Consider the following 22588-nt stretch of genomic DNA (forward strand, 5'->3'; position numbering starts at 1 on the left):
TGATAGCTTTGCTTATCCCACTGATAAACAGCTGAAGCAGATAATCTCTAACATAGCAAGTATTGATTTTATTAATCAAAACAAGATAACCTCTGTTTAGCTTTAACAAAAGATATGTGGACTGACTTAATCATTGCTGATGCCCATGGGAACAAAGAGGTCTCTTCTTCTCTAACAAAAGAATAATCTTTTTAAGAATGGGAGAAAAATACAGAGTGCCAGAGAAAAGTGACTACATTTTTTAAATGAATGCAATCTCAAAAGAATAAGCCTGCCTAGAATATGAAAATCTACTTTCAACGAAGTTTGATGAACTGAAAGATTCAATAACTGGATTTCTGTCTTTTATTATTCTGGTTCTATTTTTAGGTCCTTTTCTTTCTACATTTACTTTGATTAAAAAAAGTATTCTCTCTCTGCATTCAAAAAAACAGTTTTAAAGCAGTAAAGTGAAAATTATAATCACTAACAACATGCTCACTCTCTGAAAGGCTGCTGGCAAAGATCTTGTGATTATATTCTATAAATATGTGTGATAAATTTCTAAAGCAAAAAATGGATTTCAATAGCTGTAAGAATAAAAGTAATTACTCGACCTACTCTAATATCTTTTAACTTAGATGGTTTTTCGATAATAGACTTTGCTTCCACGACATTATACTAATGTAACTGAAAGTACAGAGAAATCTTGGAGGAACATTTTCCTCTGCTGGTATTAAAATGTGTGCAATAAATGGATTATAATAGAAACCTTTTTAGTAAGCTATGCTACAGAAATCCTCCAAACTGTTCATATGCTTTAAGAGAACATATGGATTATGTGTACAGTGAGAAAAAAACTGACCACAGAAAAATAAAATTAAAATAGTCACAGATGAATAGCTGTCAATATATAAAATGTAGAACTGTTCTGTTCAAAAAAGAGGAAAAATACAATAAAAGTTCCCCTAAGCAGAAGACACCTATGTAATATACAGCAGTGTAATTGAACACCAGCTTCCAGGACAGATCAGCATAACTGGGATAGCATCCTTTTACCGTTCCTTGGATGCAAGATATCTCGGTACCGTAATAACCAAACCAACAAGCTTTTGTTAATTTCCTGTTTCTGTTCTATCTAATTAAAAATATCTCTCCCTCCCTTAATGAAATCACCGTTATCAATTTTGACTGCAAACAACTCACTCCAGTATTAAAGAGCTTGATATTTAACTTAGTGGGAAGCTTGACACAGAACAGGATCAAGTTCAAATTTAATTTCACTGTAGAAACCACTGAAATCAATAGATCTCTTTTGTCTTCATATTGGCTTATGAGTCAAGTAATCAAAGAATAAGAAGACACAAGGTTCTCTCTCCATATACCTGAATCTAACAATATGGGCTACCTCTTAAAACTGCCTATCAGCATGCATTGGAAATTATTATTAGCAGGGGATCTCTGATCTACCGGGTACTTGCACTAAATAAAACTGGAGCTCATTACGACCTGAGCATCAGCAAGCAGAAGATACAGAGATAACCTGAAGAAAAGAAGATGAGCTAGGGTCTGTAGAAAAAAAATATTTTTATTAGACCAAGTAACATTACTAATGTACTCTGAGGGCACAGGATCCTTTTCAGGTTTGGAATAGAAACAGCAAACTTCACAGCTAGTTCAGGAAAGCCTGCTTTGAGTTTAATTCAATCATAGTAATAGCAAGGCATTGGAGAGGGTGACCTTCTCTTGGGGAGCAGCAGCAAGTTACCACATTGGGCCAGGTGAAAAAAGCAATAGTTTATATAGTACAAAGAGAAAAGGAAAAAGGTAGAAATCACTAGTAGAAAATAATTTTGCTGGAAATAGAACACTCTGAAACTGTAACACAGATATTTCTAGTGAGGCTGAGATTTTATTGCTGAACAGATTTATGAAACCTCTGAGGAGGATTTTTTTAAAAGGCAACTAGCATGTTGAAGTATAACTGAATTAAATTATGTTATATACCACAAAATCTTAACTCATGAACTGACTGCACAGTGGAATTCAGCAAAAAGAAAGATATGGAGTGTGTAACAACAGTCACTTACTCCTAAAATCACTTCTTGCTTTAGGAACTGGCGAAGAGTTGAGTTTTGAAAACCAGACTCTGAACACACTTTTAAAATTTTGCAATTGTAGCACCAATCACGTGAAATCTCAGAAGAAAAAAGAAAAGTGAAAGTATTGTATAGTTAGAGATACAACCTGCCTATACAGTTTCTGACTTGAAACAAATTTAAGTTGCCAAAGAAAGTGACATCATTATTACGACAGTTGAGATTCACATGCAGGGAAAACAATTTTTTTTTCTTTAATCACAAAAAAAGTTGGGTAAACATTTTTACAGGGTAAAACCTATGCACAACAAAACATTAATTCAGAATGCAAAGTTGATTTAAAGATGATCAGCAGTTAACAGTTACATAGCAGTCCTTACATTTTTCAGAAGTTCCTACCCGTGAGTTTGAAAACCTATTTACATTCTGTTTATGGCTGGATTAGAAGATCCTGGTTCTAAGGTAGATACACTGATATTAGCTCACTAGGCTGGAGCAAGTGCTAATAACATCAAAGTCGTGTGTTCAATCCCTGTATGGGCCATTCACTTAAGAGCTGGACTCGATCCTTCCAGGTCCCTTCCAATTCAGAATATCCTGTGAAATCTGAGCACTGACATAATGCATGAAAGCAATTCAAAGCATCACCATGATTTCACCTCACCTTAACTGCCATGCCTGCCTCCCATCATCCCCAGTGAACATGTACACTGCCCTGTGTAATTACATCCACACTGCTGCTCAGATTTCTGGAAGTGTATCCAAGGGCTTTTACCACTCCACTAGACTGAGTCATTCATGGAAATATTTTGCAGAGTAAAAGAGAACTTGGCTGCTTGTCTCTGAATTACCATATACTGCCAACACATTTAACCAACCATTTGCTCTTTGTATGCAGGTTGGCTGGTACTGGCTACAGCTGATAAAAACAATCACAGACCTGTCCATAATAAATAGATCCACTGGGTTTTCTTTCTTCTGGCTGTAAATTCCCAAGAAAAAATATACAATGAGTAGCAGCGTAACATTAATTTTGATTTTGCAAAATCAGAAGATGTCAGCACAAAATTTATCCAATTTGATGCTGATTTTCCAATTCCTTTCCTTTTTCAGGGCTGCTAGCAAAAGAGCTGAGACCGCATCCTCAAGCAGAAAAGTACAACTAGGAATGGCTCCAAAATATCTGCATAGGAATCACAGTGGTTTTTGTGTTTTAGCCCCAGTCAGTAAACATTTCTTCTGCACCTGAAATAATAGGTTTCGAAGGCAGTGCTGTAACAAATGACCCTGAGGCTAACAGGATAACACATGGATACCTCAGTTACAAAGGGCTGTTACACCCTGTGTTACATAGGGCTTGGCTGAACATAGACATACTTACAGATATTATGGAGAGATGAATCAGCAGTGCTTCCAGAAGTCTGAAGAGATCCATCTACACTATCTACATGTTTAGTCAGAAAGCAGCTTTACTGCTTCCAGTCTACATGTATGGCAATGGGCCACCTGTGCCCTGCTATTTTAGGGGCCTTCACCTACTGCTGTAACTCATGAAACTATATCCTGATTTCAGAACACCTGCCAGAAGAAGGTTTAATTATAATTTGGTAGATAGACTGTAAATGTCTGGTTGACTGGCTGAAAATTAGCTCCCAAAAGCTGTTTGATACCAACATGCCATCTGTCTTGCAGTGGCATGCTGCAGCACGCGCTGTGCAAGACCAGACACAAGATTTCATTGCTTCAGAGGCAACTATCACCAGGAAGGCTGGGTAAAGGGATTCTGGCCCATAATGACTGATCTTCTAAATCTACACCTTTATATCACAGATATAAACAGATAACAGCTACGTGGAAAGGCTGGGAAGAGGTTAAGACGATACCACACACTTGCTGTTTAAGCGTTTTCGGGTTTGTTTTCGGGTTTTTCATTCTTTTCCTGCAATGAAACCCCATCAAATGAATCCCCTCCTTTGCAAAACTCCTGAATGATTTCAGAAATATTCCACTTTCACATATATTTCATAACTCTTTCTCCTAAAGGCTGTCGCAGTGGCAGACTAACAGGATTTTGACTTGAGCGACACAGCAGCAGGAGGGCTCTCTGTGCAGCATCTGTATTCAAAACCTTTTAAGATCTGAATATAAATACAGCATAGCATATGGAATGTTAAGTTCAAATGCTAAATAAATGTACGTGTAAATTACCAGATAAATTCCAGCCCATAAGAACAAAATGGTCAAAAGGGAGGATTTATGAGTTTACTTTGGAAGAAAAAGAGTGTTGTAGAAAAAGAACTGTACAATTCTCACTGCAAAATGAACTTGTTACTGCTTGAGTTAAAGCAGAACTCAAGGTTTAACCTCACCTCCCAAAACTGATACAAACCAGTCCAAAATCAAAGCACAAGCTGCAGTTCAAAATGAAATTAAAATGCATACAACTTTGAGTTAATGTTGCAATGAAGAAATATCCATTAATAGACACTGTGCAAGAATCTCAAGTCAGGTTCCAATATTTGAGTATTTTGATCAAGACAGTAAAAATTAATCTTATTTCTATTTTTTTCCATTTATGTAATGCAGAAACTTTTCAATTTTAAGAATTAAAGAACTCTGTCATAAATCAGTATGGGAGTATGGGAGAAAATGCCAACAAAAATGTAACTTGAGTATACATATACACACATCTATGGAAAAGAAGGATGTTAAAAATAAGATGCATATAAAGTTAGGTACCCATTAAAGTAAGAGCTTATGATACTGATTTTCTATATTTTCTTTTTTGTTGTTGTTTTATAAACTTTTTCATTTTCAAGGCGTATACAAACTGTAGCTGCAGCAAAATATAGCATTCATAATATAGTAAATAACTGTAAAACTGCAACAACAGGCATTTTCAGTGTTTCAGAACCTCAGCCTTGAGGCTTTCCTTTCTAGCCTGAGTGCTCTGGATTTTGACATCAGCAATCCCTGCATTAATTAATGATCTGTTGAAGTTTGCACCTAGCTGCATAGCCTTTAAATATTACCAAAAACACAAATTTAAACTATTTTTTGGCTTTAAGATCCTCATAAATACATTTTGTGAAAAGCATCATCTTACTTTGGTCTTATCCTGAAGACCATATTATATATGACAGTGACCCTTCAAGGATAGATGGGAAAGAGGGATGGTCTGTTCCTATCTGGTCCAGTTTCCCAAATACTGCACAGGAATGGCCAAGTTCAAATAACTATTCAAATGAAAAGTGTTTCAATTAGGAAAACAAACATTAAATATAGTCCTTCAAGGTAAAAAGGGTAAGAACGTTTCCTATGGCTTCAGTGTCATACCAAGTGAAGCAAATACTAAAACTGCCATTGGTGTTAGTGGTACAAGATGAACACTAAATGCCAATCAGAGAACTTAATTTTAAGTATAATTATATCAAAGAATGATATGAGAATTAAATAAGATCTGATACGTATACAACATGTAAAACTCATTTTTCTTGCTTTTTGAATCTTCAAAGGAAACACAATCAGGTGCATGAGACACACTACCAGATTTTCCACACACACACCAGACACGCTACTCGATTTTCCACATAGACCAAAGGGCAGGCAAATCTGCTGCCTAAGGTGTTTTGGTTATTATTCTTACTGATTACTGGAACAAAATTAATCCAAGCCACATCCAGTAAAAACAACACTTGATTAGATGTTCCCGATTTAAGCCCTGAAGCTTAGCAGTGAAAGAATTTTAAAGGAATTGAATACACTTGAAAAATGTTCAATCACTTCAGAGTTTTCATCATTCTGGCTCGCTTTCAGCAGTTACCCAAAGAGAATCTGTTCCTAACATTAGTTTGTTTGAGATCTGTCCTCTACATAACTATTTTACAGAAAATGGATAGAGAATAGAAGCACTAACAGCAGATACTGTTGATTGTGCACCTGTGTACAAAATACCTTTGTATTATCTGCTAAGGAATATTTTTCACTTATTTTATATTACACTTTGAATAATATAAATACAGCCTCTACATAAGTGAAGCACCTATAGAATCTACACCTTCACCACTTAGTTTTGGTGAGGATTCGATTACTGACTCTACTGTGTGCTCTGAATATTCCGATGATGGGAACATCTTGTGAATAGGAGATCTATTGCAGCAGCTATAACTTAATTTGATATCCAAGATTTTTAGATTTCTAACAAAAATAAAATCCAGGAAATATACCTGTATTTAAACAAAAACATACACATAGAAATGCCCTAAAACACATCAGAGAAAACTGCATGACATATTAAGGCATCAATCAAAAACCTGTAATGGAACACGACAAAATCATTGAGATATTAGTTTTGTGTCAGCAGTGTACAGCAGGAAGAACCTAATAAGAACAATATGGCCTTCAAAGTGCTGTTAAAGACAGTACCATCATTTAAAAAGACACTTAAAAAAGAGTTAATAAGAACAGTGAGTTCTATGCTGCTAAAAAGAAATACTGCAGTAATTATACCTCCTGGTTCAAAATTCACAGTGTAGAGGAAAATATGAAAAGATTCTCTCAAGCAAGAATAAATGAGTGAACCAAGGGCACTAATTGAAAAAGCTGCCAAAAATGGAGAAAAATTATGAACTAACATCTAACAGGATGAAGGGCAAAGCTAATGCTCATAATTCACAACCATTCAGCACTTGCACTTAATTATTAAAGAAATGTCTTTAAAGTATTTTAAGACATACTAAAAAAAAAAGACTGAAACTGGTCAAAAAGACAGGGAGATGTTCAAGATGTGAAAATGAATTTGTCATTAACTGATGATGACCTGCAGCCACTGGGAATGCAGCAAACCCATGGCTCTTGTGGCACGTCCTGCAGAGCGCTGTCACTGTGGTCAGCTCCCTCCACTCTGCCCCAACACAGCCAGAGCTGTGCTGCTACTCCTTAGGCATCTGCCTACAAAACATCATGTGGTCTGTGTCCTGTTTACACTGCACAGAAACACAGAGGTAAAATCACAGCTGATGCCCTTCCTGTAATCCTTATTTATTAACAATCTTTTAAGTCTTAGCTTAAAAGAATTAAGGCTAGCTATTGCAGTAGGACTAGACGATCTGTAGGTCCCTTCCAACTGAATTATTTCGGACTACTGTGTTCTATATGTTATTTACATACATTCCCTTGTGGTTGGAATTAAAAGTGGACTATCTTCAAAGCTAGTATTAATAGCCATTTCTGAGAAATACAGTATTATGGGCTGTATATGGATATGATATCTATATCTATATATGGATACTTATATCCTTGAATGCTCTCGGGACAAAAGGTATGTTACTTAACAGATCCTTTAAAGGAAGGGAAAAAAAATTAATCATATCATCAGATGTTTCTGCCACATAGACTCTGCAATACCAAACAAACAAGCAGTTGGAGACACACAGCAGATGAAAGCTGTGGGACCCTCCAGAGGAGTCTGCCAATGCAGGTAGTCAAATTCACCTGGAAAGCATTTCATGGATAGAAACTACAACACACAACATGCAAAGGGATCCGCGCAGGCAAAACACAGATGGCTTTCCTAATAGATGTTTATTGTTTATTTTAGTGTGGATTAGTTTATGTTCTTTTTCTCTTCCCCAGACACAGTCTTTTCTCAAGCTCATTGGTGAATATGTATTGTAGATGCACAGCACGTCAAATTAGCATTTTTTCTGTAGGGTTAAAATACAACTGAGGAAACCAGCCTAAGAAAAAGGAAAGTCTGTAACTACAGAGGAATAAAGTAAAATTATTGCCTTGCTGTTGGGTTTGGGGTTTTTTTCAGAAGGGAAGTAATTCAGCTCTTTTCTTCTGTAAAGTACTTCCTCCCATAATTCAGGGAGAGTAAAACCAATCTCTCTACCTAGAATAGCAGCAATAGCACCTCTTACTCTCTCATTTTTTCCTTATTTGCAATTTCAATGCAAGTTTCCAGTGTAGTACAATACCTGGCAAAGTCCAATTACCATTGCTAAATTTACTGAGTGAAGAAAAGGAGTCTGTAATGAGTTTACAGAATTAAATGAAAGAAGCTATTCCTTACTCTAGAACGCAATTTCCAAATTTTAAAAGGTAATTTTGAAAGGTATCTTTCAATGCAAACATCTAATTATGCCAATTATCAGAAAATTTTTGAAAGGATTGTAACAGCCTGCATCCTTAACAAGCTGGTTTTTCTCATGAGGAAGCTGATGGAAAGCTAAGGAAAATTCATATGCTATTTTTATAAGGGATTAACATGAATTTACAACTTCCCATCAGAGTAAGTCACATTTATGATGTTATATAAGTATTATATCATGCCAGTTTTTCTTTTAAGGAAGCATTGCTACTAGCCAGCTATTCTTAGCAAGGTTTCTGGAATCACAAAGGCTGTGCCAGAAGCACAACTGAAAGGATGCTGAGAGGCATTTTAAAGCCAAGAAAAGAAATACACAGCAAAACTCAGGTCAATATAATCAAGGTCCTTACACAGACATAGAACATATCAAATTCACAATCACATACTTTCAGTGGCTATACCATGGACTGAAGGACCAATGACATCGTGGGCTACCTCACCACTTCAGAGAGAGCCATGACTGCCATGAAGTACAGACATGGCCAGGTGAGCTACCAGTGCAAATGCTGATGTGCTTAATAAAACTCTGAAGTCCAAGAAAGAATCTTTAGTACTGACACAGCAAAAATATTATGTAGCTTAATGACAAAAACTCATCACAATAACAAGAATTGCCAAAAAGTCAAAGCTGAAAATATTTTGATTCTTCTTTTCGTATGTTTTAAAATTATATAGAGGAGCCTGTGTGATTACTGAAATCTCTTCTACAATGCAGGAGTTTAAGCCAGAGAGGGATTAGTGGAATACAGCAGACAGCAGAGAACAGGGCAGGCACATGTCTGGAAGCCAAAAGAAGTAAAACAATAGACTACACAAAGTATTAAATCAACCTTCACTTTATAATAGAGATCTAAACAATTTCAACATCTATGACTTGCCTCAATATTACTTACTTCTTCCTCTCTCAAATATAAATGCTCTAAGTACTTACTTATCCTTGCAAGCTTTTTTACAACTTCACCAGTAAATTGCTATAATTCTCCTTAGCCTAAACCCTGCAATAAGCAGCTATATAAGCAACTATTTTCTATAATTGTTTTTGTTTAGTTTATGTCATTTGGGCATCATGAGATAAAATAAAAAACATTTATGCAAGACTGTATTCAAGCAAAGAGAGTATAGCTATATATAAATTATACTGCTGAAACTAGTTATCTTCTAAGAAAAAGAAAGTATTTATTACATTTGGCTTTCACAGGATTAATACACTTGCTACATAAAAGCTGTTCTAAACAGTCACAAGACTCCTTAATGAATTGTGTCTTTGTCATTAAGCTTTAGCAGATTATACTAGAAAAGGGTGTTTGCAGTCCTTTCCTAAAAGGAAAGCTTTCAAAGCTAGTGATTTTACCATCTGAAAACAAACTCTAAACTAGTACCTCCTTCACATTTTAAGAAATCTCCCTTAACCTGAAGGCTTCAAATGCAATTAATTCCTTCTGTAAAAGTAAGTAGCAAAAATTAACACTTCTCTTCCGTCCTTGTGGTGCTACTGCAGATAAGGTTTTAAATGGAGTTAGGGCCAACCATGTCAACAATATTGTTTATATAGCAAGAAAATAAAAGGACTAGGAAAATAAAGCACATTTGTCTTTAAGACCAGGACAGTCCCTTCCAACCCAAATTATTCCAGGACTGTTGCATGGCAGTTAAGCATTTTATCTGACTTTAATAGAAAAGCAAGTAGTCAAGTTAGTGTATACCTTATAGATCTATTGGAAATAGGAACTATTCTAGACATAAGAACTGCAAATCCTGTGTATGAAAAGGAGTTTTGCTTTCCTGAAGTTAACGGCTATGACGAAATAAGATGGGACCCTAAAACCAAATTTTTTCTATGAGCTTCTAGCAGGTGGGGCTGGCAAAAACAGCCCAAATAAGGATAACAATAATACACAGTTATCTTTTTTATATCTTTTAAAGACACAGATAAACCACAGAGTATGCAAAGAGAGCTATAAAATTATTCCAGACTTGAATAGTGAGACCCAGAGAAAGAGATTTAGATCAGAAATGCATAACTTCAGTTCAATAAAGTGAAGGTGAGAGGAAACTTGACAGTAGTAGATATGTAAGCACCTTCCAACTGGGGAAATAGATCAGATTTTAAATAATTAAATCCAGCAAAAAAAAAAAATGCATACCAAGAACAAATGGTTGGTCCTTGATGCCAGACAAACTCAAACTAGAAGTGCCACCCTTCTTTATCTTGGAGTGTCAATGACCACTGGAAAAGCTGGACAAGTGGATGGATGATTGTTCTCAGGCTTCTGCAGAAGGCTGTACAGTAGCACAGTTGCCTTTCTACTACTGAGCTTAGAATAGAGACAACTTAGAAGGATGTCAGACCAGCTAAATGTCTCCATTGACATTAGGCTTTGCAATTCCATGAGCTTTCTTACTTTCCCAACAATATGCTGATAAAATACATTTTATCAGCCAAGTGCCTACATCCACACAAAAATAGAACTAACTCTTCAAAGCAAATATGGCAAAAGCTTTCTTTTTAGGTATAGCTATTTTCAGAATCAAGTCCCAAAGATTAATGATGTTTCAAATCTGAATTCTTCTGAATTACAACTTAAAAATTCTAGAAACTCATAAGGAAAGTAATTTATTTGAAAAAATAGTATCATCATTTTTATAATAAGTTACGCTTTTAAAAGGAAATATCCACGTTAAAAATTTTTTTCACAGAATCACAGAACATGCTGAGTTGGAAAGGACCACAAGGATCATCTAGTCCATCTCCTGGCCCTGCACAGGATCATTCTGTGTGTTTCTCTGCAGAACTTTGCAATTTAAATTTGAACAAGCAAATACAAGTGAACAACTCCAGATCAAGTCTTCTCTAAAGCTAACAGTAACATAATAAAAGGGACTTGAAGCAAAAGCTTTTCCAGATTGGAAATTCTTTTCCACCCTCAAAGAAAAATGCTCTCAGAAGACACCACTCCGGCCCATTGATGGGGGCAAAGGAGAGGAGACCTAATGCAACAGCATCAGATCTATCCCTTTGCTAGAAGATCTCAACACTTACAAAGAAATCTGAAAGTGTGCATGAAATCCGTCACACTAAGTCCATGGGAAATGCAGACAAAAATATGTAATTACTGTAGAGTTGTGCAAAGCCCTTAAAATTAAGCTCAAGAAAAAATTAAAGGCAATTTTAGCATCAAATTGTATCCTAGCTCTTGTACTGTTCCTTTGAAACATATTCAATTTGTGCTTGTTGATAAATCTTCCTGGCAAATTACTTATTTCAGAATTACTAAAATATGCATCAATGCTTTATGTACACAACTAGTATTTCAAAAGCAAATACTTAACCATTAGAAAACAATATGAATCCTCTTAAATAAAAGTTAAACCAATTATGCCCTAAGAAAAATCCTCATATCAGCTTAATTATTAGAAAAATGCTTACACCATTTGGCCTCAAATCAAAGCTAAAAGCATTACAAAACAGCCAAAAGGCAGAGTGGAGTCTGAGTTGAAATTAACTAAAATAAATTTCACTCCTTTTCTTGTAATACTTCTAGGTATCTCAGATTTGTTATCATTGACTGAATAGAGACATCAAAAAACCACCGTTTTGCAATTAATACAGATAAACTTGGTATCAGGGTGCTTTTTTTCTGTTCTGTTTAAATCACTGAGGTGAGAATAACGGTGTTGACAACCAAGACAACCTTCCTATTGCAGTGGGTACTGTCACTTTGAATGGTGAATGTTTGTCATAGCCTGTAGCTAACAGCCAGATTAGGGAAATGGGAGAGTTAGCACATAAAAGACATTCCTTTCACAGAGCAAAATATTATGAACCTTCATTCAAGTTACAGATGCCACTTTACAAAAACATGCAAATAGAGGTGTTTCCTTATGACCAGTTAGCAGCAAAACATTGCTTTTACATGCTATTATGCATACGTGTCAGTCAGAAATGAAAGAAAGTAAACTCCCTTAAGCAACCATGAAACAAAAACTGGTTGCAAGTTATAAACTTGTATAGTGAAGATCCAGGAAGACAAGTTCACTAAAGAAAAAAGCAGCAGAGCATTTATATTCAAAAACTTGTTACTAAGTTGTAACATTTGAGTAATTCATATACTTTAGGAAAAAAATACTTATCTTGTTCTAGTACTTTTTAATGTACTGAAATTCATATCTGTCCAGCAATTTTGTAACAGACAGTTGCTTTTTGTAGAATAAGAAACAAAGGAATGTCCCACAACATAATTTAGTATCAAAATAGTTGCAATGTGAACCAAATAAATGCAAAGCAATTTGCCTAAATTACTTGAAATATTGCATTCCATTTCAAACAAGCTGAAATACAAAAATACACAGTTGCAACATTATTTCATATTGCTTATATTAAATCCTTACTTCATTTTCCACCTAGAAACAGGTTTGAGTCCTTACAGCACTATTATTAAATGCAGCCATTACAGATCTAACATAAGATTAGAAAACCGTCACGCAATTTACTTCCCTGGAAATAAAACGATCACGTTGATTTAACTCCCGATATGTAATCAGAACTGGGTACTACGAGCCACAGAAGGGCAAATCTTACCAGCAAATGTGCCTTCCATTGAATCTTAGATTCCTCCTAAAATGCCAGAAGAGCAGGTACTTTCACAAAAAGTCTCCACGCTGCACTTGTCCAAACTAACAGTCAGGCAACAGCTGCTCAGTTTAAAGCTACAAACTGTGGCAAAATGCATAACTGACATGCCTTGTGTAAGCCATGAAGAAGACATGCATTTGGCTGGCTCACTGAAAGGTCAGGTTTCCCACCTCCCCAGATAAAAGCTGAAACACTAGGATTCAAATGGAAGGAAGTTTAGAAATTAAGGATGAGCATACATCCTGCTAAGACTAAAAGCATTTGATTTTGACAGTAGAGTTATAAACAAGAGTGATTTTAATTCTGCTGGATTTTTGTCTTTAAATATATTAAGAAATAAGTTACCCTACACTCAGGCTTTTGTACAAGTTATATTTATATCAATGTTGTTTAAACAGGCCAAAAAGTAATAAATGGAATTACTTTTGTTTTAGGAAACTTCATCTGAAGCATTACAAAAACCACAATCTGAGTTTCTTTATTAGCAAATGCCCTACCTTTACAGCTATTATGCTCCCTGCACTAACTACTCTAGTAAAAGGCAATAGCATTAGCTTTAATGGGACAAAGGGCTACGACTTAGGCAACCATCCAAAAAAGTTTCTTTGAGAGGCAAAGTAGAGGAAAACCTCTGTGAGGCTTCCAGAAATGCGATTAACCATGAAGAAATTACAAATAAGGGGAATTTAAAAGACAGCATAGCCCTCAGATTCCATCTGTGTTCAGAAAGCAAGTAGAAACCATAGTCAGTATCTGGCTCTGCCACTTTTATCACTTCTTTTCTTCATTCTAACCTTACCCTTGTCTACACACAGTTTACACCACTTTTACAGCAGGACTACATCACTGAAAAGTTAGTTATGAAATTTGCTAGAATACACAAGACTGAAAACCAATATGCTGCCACAAGAAAGCTTTCTCCATTTCCCCAGGAAGTCTGAGAGAGGTCTGTGCAGAACTGGAATGCGAGCAGTACACTCAGAGACACTTTGTTTATACGGTGAATATACGTCTTGTCTGAAAAATCTCTACAGAAGGAACGACCATGGGACTTGGCCAACACACCATTATTTTTTCATTGACAATACAGGCATATTCTTTCTTAACTGGAAGAATGACAATTTAGTGTCGTTTCCAACTTCAGCTGAAAACTAGGACACTTAGATTTTCAAAAAATTCATGTCAAATATGGTAACATAAGGATGCTCAGGGAAATGCAATAGAAAACTTTAAAATTAATTTTATTTATAAACATAAATTTTATTAATGATAGCTCACTACAAATATACAGAATGAACCATCAAATTAAACATTTCTCATCATTATAGGGTCAATACTAAAGTATTTTTATTAGTTATAGAAGCTAGTCTGCTTTTATAGTCTAGCTATATCTGAAAACACAAAGAAAAAAAAGTGAATCTTTGATCTGCTAAGTAAACTGTACAGTATTTCTTAGAATTTATAAAAAAAAATTTGTGTCTGGAAAGAAATAAAACAGCATCATCCTACAAAACTTGATTTTCTCTCTGCTTTGTTTCCTAAAACCAAAGCTTCAAGAGATGACTTTTGAGTCATCTTGTTGCTTGAGTCCTTGGGGTTTTCTGCTCATGATTGACATGCTAACATAAACATACTGAAAAAGTTCCATTCTACACTTTAAAAGTTCCCATGGACACTACTTTTACAAGGTCCATTCAAAGAAATGTTCAGACCTTTGAAATAATAAACAATAATAAGCAGTTCAGGGATTAACTATCTGCACTCAGAATCCCATTTAATTTTCTTCTGAAGAGTAGTCATCATAAAAAAAAAAAAATTGATTTTGAAACTAACATCACTTTGCACAAACTTCTGCTCTCTCAGCCTTCATGCACAGACATTAGCATGTCCTTTATTACCTTCCTCACAACAAACCTCTAACAATACAGGCTCATTCTACATATTTGAACTCTTTTTTCTTTCTTCTCGTGATGGAAGTAACAGCTATAGACTCCCAACAAAAATATTGCAATAAGCTGAGGTTCAGATACACAGGTTAAAGGATCAATAGCATACCAAACCTGTCACACAGTATTATTGGAACCAAAACCTACATAAAATCAGCTGAAACTCAGTTCTGTTTCTGAATGGCTTAGCCCTGTACACAGGTTAGGATATCCAGACCCATAAAGACATGTACCTGGAGTGTGATAACTACTAGAGCCAAAGGTGCAATTTTATAGATGAAAATATTTTAAATTCTTTTAATAAGATTACTTACACTGGTTTACTTCAATCTTCTGCCTATTTCAATTATCTGTCTATCTTGCAGTAATATGCCTTATTGACCCTGGAAATAGGACTGTAAGGACAAGACAAGCTATGCCAACAGAACTTAAATCTTCATGCCTATAATGTATTAAACATGTTGGATTGAGAGAAGTGTTTGTTAAATTAATGTTGTCAAGGATCCTCATTAAGTCCTTCTCCCACTACCCTTGGTATGATCAATCTGGCTGCAGCCAGGCCTGACCAGAGAGTGGCAGGTCCAGGAGACTGACTTCAGTGATCTTTCTCTGCCAGTTTGCAGGGACAATCATTGTAGCCAGCTCCAGACGGTCCCATGTGTCCCTAGACTTACAGCTGTCCTCCAAAATCTTTCTCCTCCTTCCTGATATCTCAGCCTTGATCTGTGCCTCCTGCCATGTCACTCTCCTCTCTGTTCCTAACCCGATGACCTGCACTTGTTCCTGCTCTTTCTGACCTACATCCTGGAGGCAACACAGCAGGCATGAAATCCTTGTTTCCTGACTCACACCCTTGCCTCAGGCCACATTATCTACATACAGACTGACCTGTCTCCAGTATCTGATTTTCTCACCTACAGTGCATTGCCTGAGGCATCTTACCACAGACTGTCAGCCTAAGACATATTTCGTCTTTTCAGGTCTTAATTTCAGCTTTATCTCTCATTCTAGACGATCTTAAGAACCTTTGGGCACAAACATGCACACACGAACACAACCTATCAGCTAAAGCTATGTACATCAATCTTGTTATCACCCGTGACTCTGACATATAGCTATCAGACAACTGCCCCAACTTCAGGGATCCTGGAATTTTCCCAATATTGTAACAATACACTGTGCAAAAGGGTACAAGAAATAGCAGTGGGAAAAGACACAGAGACTTGAGCACCTGTTTGCTGTGCAGTCTTGCAGATGGCAAAGTCTGATTTAAAAAAAAAGGGCAATCACTAAATTCTGTGGGATGAATGAAGCAGTTTTTCTTAAGATCAGTGCAGTCTGCCTCCATATTCATGACAAATTAGTTTCCTTATGTTCTTGGTCAAAAGCTGCTATTGTCTGTCTAACAAGTACTGTTGAGCTTTCTCTGGAAGATGTAGTCTGATTTATATCACAGAGAATGGCATCAGACTCATCCATTTTAGAAGACGCTAAAGTGAAAAGAATACTGATACAAAATGTTTGCAGTCTGCTCCATCTTCCGACACCTCTTTCTTTTCGTTCCCTTTATCTTAGATTACAAACAGAACTAAATTGGGGTGAGGGGAAAAGTACATGTTTCTTTCAAATGATAACTTTATCAAATGTAAAGTACAAACATTTTCACCTACTCTAGCTCCTTCTTTAAGAAAGACACAATGTTTTTCACTTTCTGCATAAAAATGTCAATATCATATGAACTATGACAATGACTGGCCCTTCAAATATGATTCCAGTGAAAGTTCTGGCCCATTCACAACTATGAGCAAACTTCTGTAACAATCAATTTGTTAGAAACAGAACAGACTGAGAAGCAGGATTTCCTTTCTACAGGCAAAAAACAAGGCTTCAATCCAAATCCCATTGAAAGACACACTTAAATTTTTTTCTAACCAAAAACTCTGAGTTACATAGAGTGGTATTAAAACAGTGCAGCCTAAATGTCTTCAGTGTTCATATGTGAAAATTATGTTCTGTGTAGCAACAAAGATGCTGACAAGGATGTGAATGTCACTGACCTCACAGCTGTGGGAACTTCAGGCATCTGTGGTTCCCGGGAGCCCACTCTCAGACTGTCCCTGTGCTACCGGGACCAGAGTGGCAGCCCCTCAGTCGGGAGCCTGACAGCTCTGTGAGCCATCTGAGAGCAGGGCTTGCAGTCACCCTGCTCCAGCCCAAGGCATGATTCTCCTACACAGCAAGCCCTACATGAAAACTCTCAGTCTCAGATCCACGTGACTGGGAATTCTGGCTTAGAAGGTCTGGTATGTTTGGAAGCCTTCTGTGGAACTAACAACACTGGCTGATCTGCCCACAAAACCATCCTAGCCCTGGGGACTCAGAGCACTTAAGGTCCTTAGCTACCAAGCAAAACCTTAGAAAGTATTCCCTGGAGCTGGACTGTTTGGGATTGCAAGATTCATTTCTCAGGTCACTCAGTAACCCCTAAAGGACTGAATAGAAAGAATTTACAAAGTGCTTAGTGCTAGGGAGAACAAACCCAGAAGGCTATCCCAGTTTTAGGGACTTGCTGTTTGCAGGATCCCTGTTTCCTGGGCTGATATTACATAAAAGCCCTAATTAAAGAGAGTAACAATTTTTTGAGAAGTCTTCCTTTTGAATCGTGAAGGCACTCTCCATTAATGTAATGGGCTCCTCTTTAACACACTGTGCAAGATAGTGCTGAACTTTGTCTCCAAAAATTGCAAACATTTTGAAAGAAAAGTAGTGGAATGCTGTCTTGTCCAGAAAAGGTTCTCCAAACACAAATTCAAAGCCTCTGAGATCTTTTCAAGATTTCATGATATAGATTGGTTCTATTAAACAAATTTACGTCTGCTTTGGAAGCTTTTTAAGAACTGTCTTGAAAATCAGGTGATATGCAGTAATATTTACTCTTTAGTTGAGAGCTGATTTGGAGTTACAGTGCCTGTCTTCTCAAGAAGTCATTATATGTGACAGAGCCCTACTTTAATGGAAAGGGCTGAACACCTGCCTGCTCATGGCAGGTATTGAATTAATTTATTTTGCTTTGCTTGCACACACAGCTTTTACTTTATCTATTAAACTCTCTTCAACTGACTTTTTCAATGAATTTTTGCACTGTTACCCTTCTGATTCTCTTCCCATCTCATTGTAGGGGAGTGAGTGGCAGCAAGGGTTAAACAGCAGCTATTGAAGGAAAACAGGATCAATATATTCCCTTTTCAATGCCTCCAAACAGCTACTGAGTGAAGTGCTCCCACGACATTCTGTATCCTGTGATAAATCCTCCATTGCATTTGATGACAGTTATTGATGTGAATTAAAATTTCTCAGGTTTAGATGAGGTTAGCTTATTGAAGTTAAATCCAGCCATACAGAGGATGCTGGACAGATGAAAATAACCTTCTTTTCAATCTGTATGGACAGGACAATTTTTCAAAAGGTACATACCCATGAATGATGACCAGAGCTCTGAATTCAGAATACACATGAGTTCCTTGCTAATGCAAATGACTCGGTCACATCACCAAGTAACATTTAATAGAAATGTTTTTAGAGAGGACTCTTACAGTTTCTCAGATACAATACATCATCACAATATAAATGAACAAGAATCTTTCACATCCAGAAAATTTCAATATCCTAAAGCTGCAGCACACCTCTTCCTCACCAGAGACCAGCACAGTAAATCACTAGACCACTAGAGTAAATCCAATCTCTAGTATGTACACAGGCTATCAGTGGAATTGCAAACTGAGTTCAAAATCTTGGCTTTTTAATAAAATGTCTTACATCCTTTGGCTCAGAATCCAACAACATACACCATGTAATATTGTCACCACAGACACCCCCAAAGCAGTGCAAAGTGTGCTGGTACATGGAGTGCACAGAGCACACATGTGCACTCACTAGCTCAGGCTCCATAAAAAGATGGAGCCGTACCAACAGCTCGGTGAGCCTGAGCTGACTATTGCTGCTGCTTCAGTTTCAGAACTCAGTTCTGAAACACATGGCTCAGTTCTTCTAACTTTGCTTTCTGAGCTGTCACAGGAATGTCTCTGTTTATTTTTCTAAAGCACTCATCTCCCCAGAACAAATAAAAACCAATCAAAATAAAATGGAAAACCCTACCAAAATTGGGCACTATACTGTACGTATCTGTCTCTCACAGACAATGATGGAATGTGAAGCTTAGTAATGCTGCTCAAGGTACTACTGAAATTCATACACGTGCTACAAGTTTGCCATCTGTACCTGTTATTTTTAGGATATTTTAAGTGCCTCTCTCTGCCCTTTGATTCACCTTGAGAGAAACAAATTAAAACAAGAAAGGGCCATTTTTTGGGATAAAAATAAGACAGCCATATATGAGCATAAGCTATATCATTATTTGTCTGTTAAAAATGAAGTCAGTATCTGTGTTTGTTTAAGGAATCACAGTAATTTTGCACTTATTTTGTCCTATTCCTGTAAAATTTTGGGCAAGCCATAGTATCCACATGCATCACTTCTACCAAGGTATGACTGAGATACTACATCCTTTTGTTATGGTTTATCAGACAATGCTAAATCTCAAAATGCTTGAGTAACTTATGAAATATTCTAAGCATAAATTAAAATGTAATCGATAATATAAGTACTGTTCTGTACAAAACGATATTTTAAAGCACAGAATTTGTACAAAGAAGGCTTTGTTTAACTTCCAAAACTGACTAAACTAAATCACATTAAGGATATTGTTACATACAAAGATGATCAGCACTGAAGTTTAGCATGCAACACCCATTTTCCAACATGCACCTTCCATATAGACAATACCCACGTTATTTAAAATGATCCAGTTCTACAAAGATGATGGACATAGGAAAAGACCAATACCAATAAATCAGTAAATGTGTACACACTTCACAACACAGTGCTATGCTGACAGCCACTTGTATAATGACAACAATAATAACCAAACAGAGCATACACTCCTTTCTCTAGTTCTGAACTAAGTTAGTCCATGAGCAAAAGCACTTTGTAAATGAGAAACACTACACATAGGAACATCTTAAGACCAATAGCTTAGGCATTACATTTGGATGCAGGAAAAGATTCCAACAAGAAAAACACCTGAAAAGGTGTTTATTTTGTAATAGGATTCTTTTCAGTTTAGCTGCATTTTTACTTTATTAAACTAAGATAGCTATTCATTATGACACATAATGACTGCAAAAGAAAATATTTGATAACATAAAACCTTTTTTATCTGTTAACTTCATGGATGAATACATAAACTACAGAATACTATATAGTATTAATAATTTTGCAACTCATCCTATACTTTAAGTGGACAGAGATTAAAAAAAATGTTCCTTACCTTTAAGCATAGTTCTTCCAGTTGATCCTCCGAAGATATTTAAAAGACCACTTCTTGCTCCTAATGATGTAGTTGCTTCTAGTAAAGCACCAGTTATATAGTTAGAGAGTGCAGTCCTCTGTAAAGTGGCACGATATTGACAGTAAGAACCTGTTACACATGGTTTTACACAAAAACCATCTCCTTTGTATATACAGTCTGTAACAGATGTTGGAAGTTTTCTCAGAAGATGAGGAATATATTCAAAAATATCTTCTGCTCCTTCCTCTTCTTCTCTCACTGTACTGAAGATCTGTGGAGAATACAAAAGCATGGACTGTTATTTCATTTGCTTATGATAACACACAGAATATAAAACAATTCCAAATGACCACAACTTCTTGTGGAGTTCAATGACCTGCAATATCTACTTATCCAAAACTGGTTTGTTAGGACTTTGGGTTAGGCTCCCAAGCAGGATATTTAAGTAAGAAGTCATTCTGCCTTTCAATCTACGTTTAAAAGCATTCTTAAGATAACCATTAGACTGAAAAAAACCACCTCAATATACCTCATCAACATTTAAAATAGAGAATATGCACAAAATTGTTTATAATACTATAAGATCTGTTGAAATTCCAGAAAATCTTAGAGATACCAGTAGCAGAAAAAACAGATCAGCTCAGGGTTGGCACTTTTTCTTGCTGAGTGGGTGGGGTTTTGCAAACAGAAATGATTTTAATCACTCTGAACCTGCTTTCAAAAGGTTCCAGTGTCACATTTATTGCATTACTTCCAGCCTACGCACAGGTCCTCTACCTTATATTGGTTTAGTACTCTTTTTCCAATATTTGTGATAACAAACTAATGAACTTCAGCCTGTGGCTTAGCAACTAAGTAATGTTTGCTTATTTAAAAGAGTCTAATGATCAAAGCAAGAATCTGGAAGAAATCTCTTCATTTAGCATACAAGCGGAGACTTGATTCTTTGCATTCTTGTATGCTGACTTACTGATTAACATTAATAATTTGTTTCAATGATCTGTGCTTCTTAATTACAAAGTGTAAACTAAAAATTAACACAGGGAAAGGTCAGTATAACTGTCACTAGGACAGGTGCTGAAACAATTTTCATGAGGTTGCTCCCCCGCAGTCTTAGACATGCAGAAGAAACAAGCTGATGGCTTCAGGACAGTTATTTTCAATTAACGCCTTGTGTCTTGTTGCCATCCTTTCCCACATATAAACAAAACACAGCTATCCATCAGCATGGCAGAAACTGCAGCCAGTCCTACAAAGCAAGCACACATGTGCTCAGTCAAATGGTAAGAAACTGTTTGCACAGCCTGTACAGGCCACACGTCAGAGGCACCAGCACCCTGCCCACAGCACACACACGTGCCCAGCCACGGATCCAGGGAGGGAAGTGGCTCCCAGTACAGGGATCTCACATCTCTCCTGCACTGACACTGCCATGTACCCTGCCATGTAAGGGAGGAGGGATCCAACTCCCTGCTCCATGAGGGATCTGACCCTCCACTAACAGACGAGGTGAGCAATGATGTAGTTCTTTCATCCGTGTAAACAAACTGCAGAAAATCAAATACAATCCAATACATTAAGCAGATACTTCTTATCTTAGCTTTAATTTTTCTAAAAACCAGGTTTGGGGAAAAACATTAAAATTTTAAAAATTAGATTAAAAGATTAAAAATATAATAATTCATTAACTAGTAATTCAATGATCTGAAAAATAACACTGACATATTTATTAACATAAAAAAATAAACTTTCGCATGTTGACTATGGTTATATATAACTCAATTCCACTAAAAGATAGTATCTGTGATGTACTACACTATGATGCACTACAGTATAGCATGAAATGCTGTGGCATCTATCTTTTTTCCCTTCTCCTTCAGATTTTCCAAAATTTGCTTGGTCCGAGGTTTCTAAAAAATTACACCACATCTTTATCTTATTTTCTTTGCTATCTGGCAGTTTTATGGACTTTTAGACTGTCAGTACAGACACACCATCAATTAAATCAGAAAGAAAACATGCTCTTAAAGTGCGCCTTACCTGGATGGGATGGGTGTAGACCTTTTATTCAGCTAACAGTCTGCAAGTACCTTTTCAAAAGGTGTACTGTGAAATAATAAACCTTTGGACTACGAGTGTGTCACACACAGCAGACATAATTAGTCTTTTTAACTTGTTTAAAAAATATTTAGTTAATGAATATAATTTAATTTCTCAAAACTGCAGTTACCACCCAAAATATTTTTAAAATTAGGTTCTGCAACTTATAAAGGGCATGTTCTGTTGCCTACACAACTAAAATTTCTTTCAGCTGCCAAAGCAAAGAAACCATTTGTTGACAGAAATAGGCGACAGTGTTTTGCTGGAGAG

The 22588-nt window shown here is 36.4% G+C and overlaps 1 protein-coding gene across 2 annotated transcripts in view; it reads right to left on the reverse strand.

The window, feature by feature from the left end:
- The window catches only part of PLCE1 (phospholipase C epsilon 1), a 139965-nt gene that overhangs the window by 55705 nt on the left and 61672 nt on the right, over positions 1 to 22588 (reverse strand). For both annotated transcript variants that reach the window (XM_014875357.2, XM_088169126.1), the window contains exon 3: positions 20198 to 20489. In XM_014875357.2, coding sequence (XP_014730843.1) covers positions 20198 to 20489 — 292 coding nt within the window. The remainder of the gene's footprint in view (positions 1 to 20197; positions 20490 to 22588) is intronic.

Source organism: Sturnus vulgaris, chromosome 8 (assembly GCF_052056855.1).
Source record: "Sturnus vulgaris isolate bStuVul1 chromosome 8, bStuVul1.hap1, whole genome shotgun sequence".
In the NCBI taxonomy this organism is placed as follows: Eukaryota; Metazoa; Chordata; class Aves; order Passeriformes; family Sturnidae; genus Sturnus; species Sturnus vulgaris.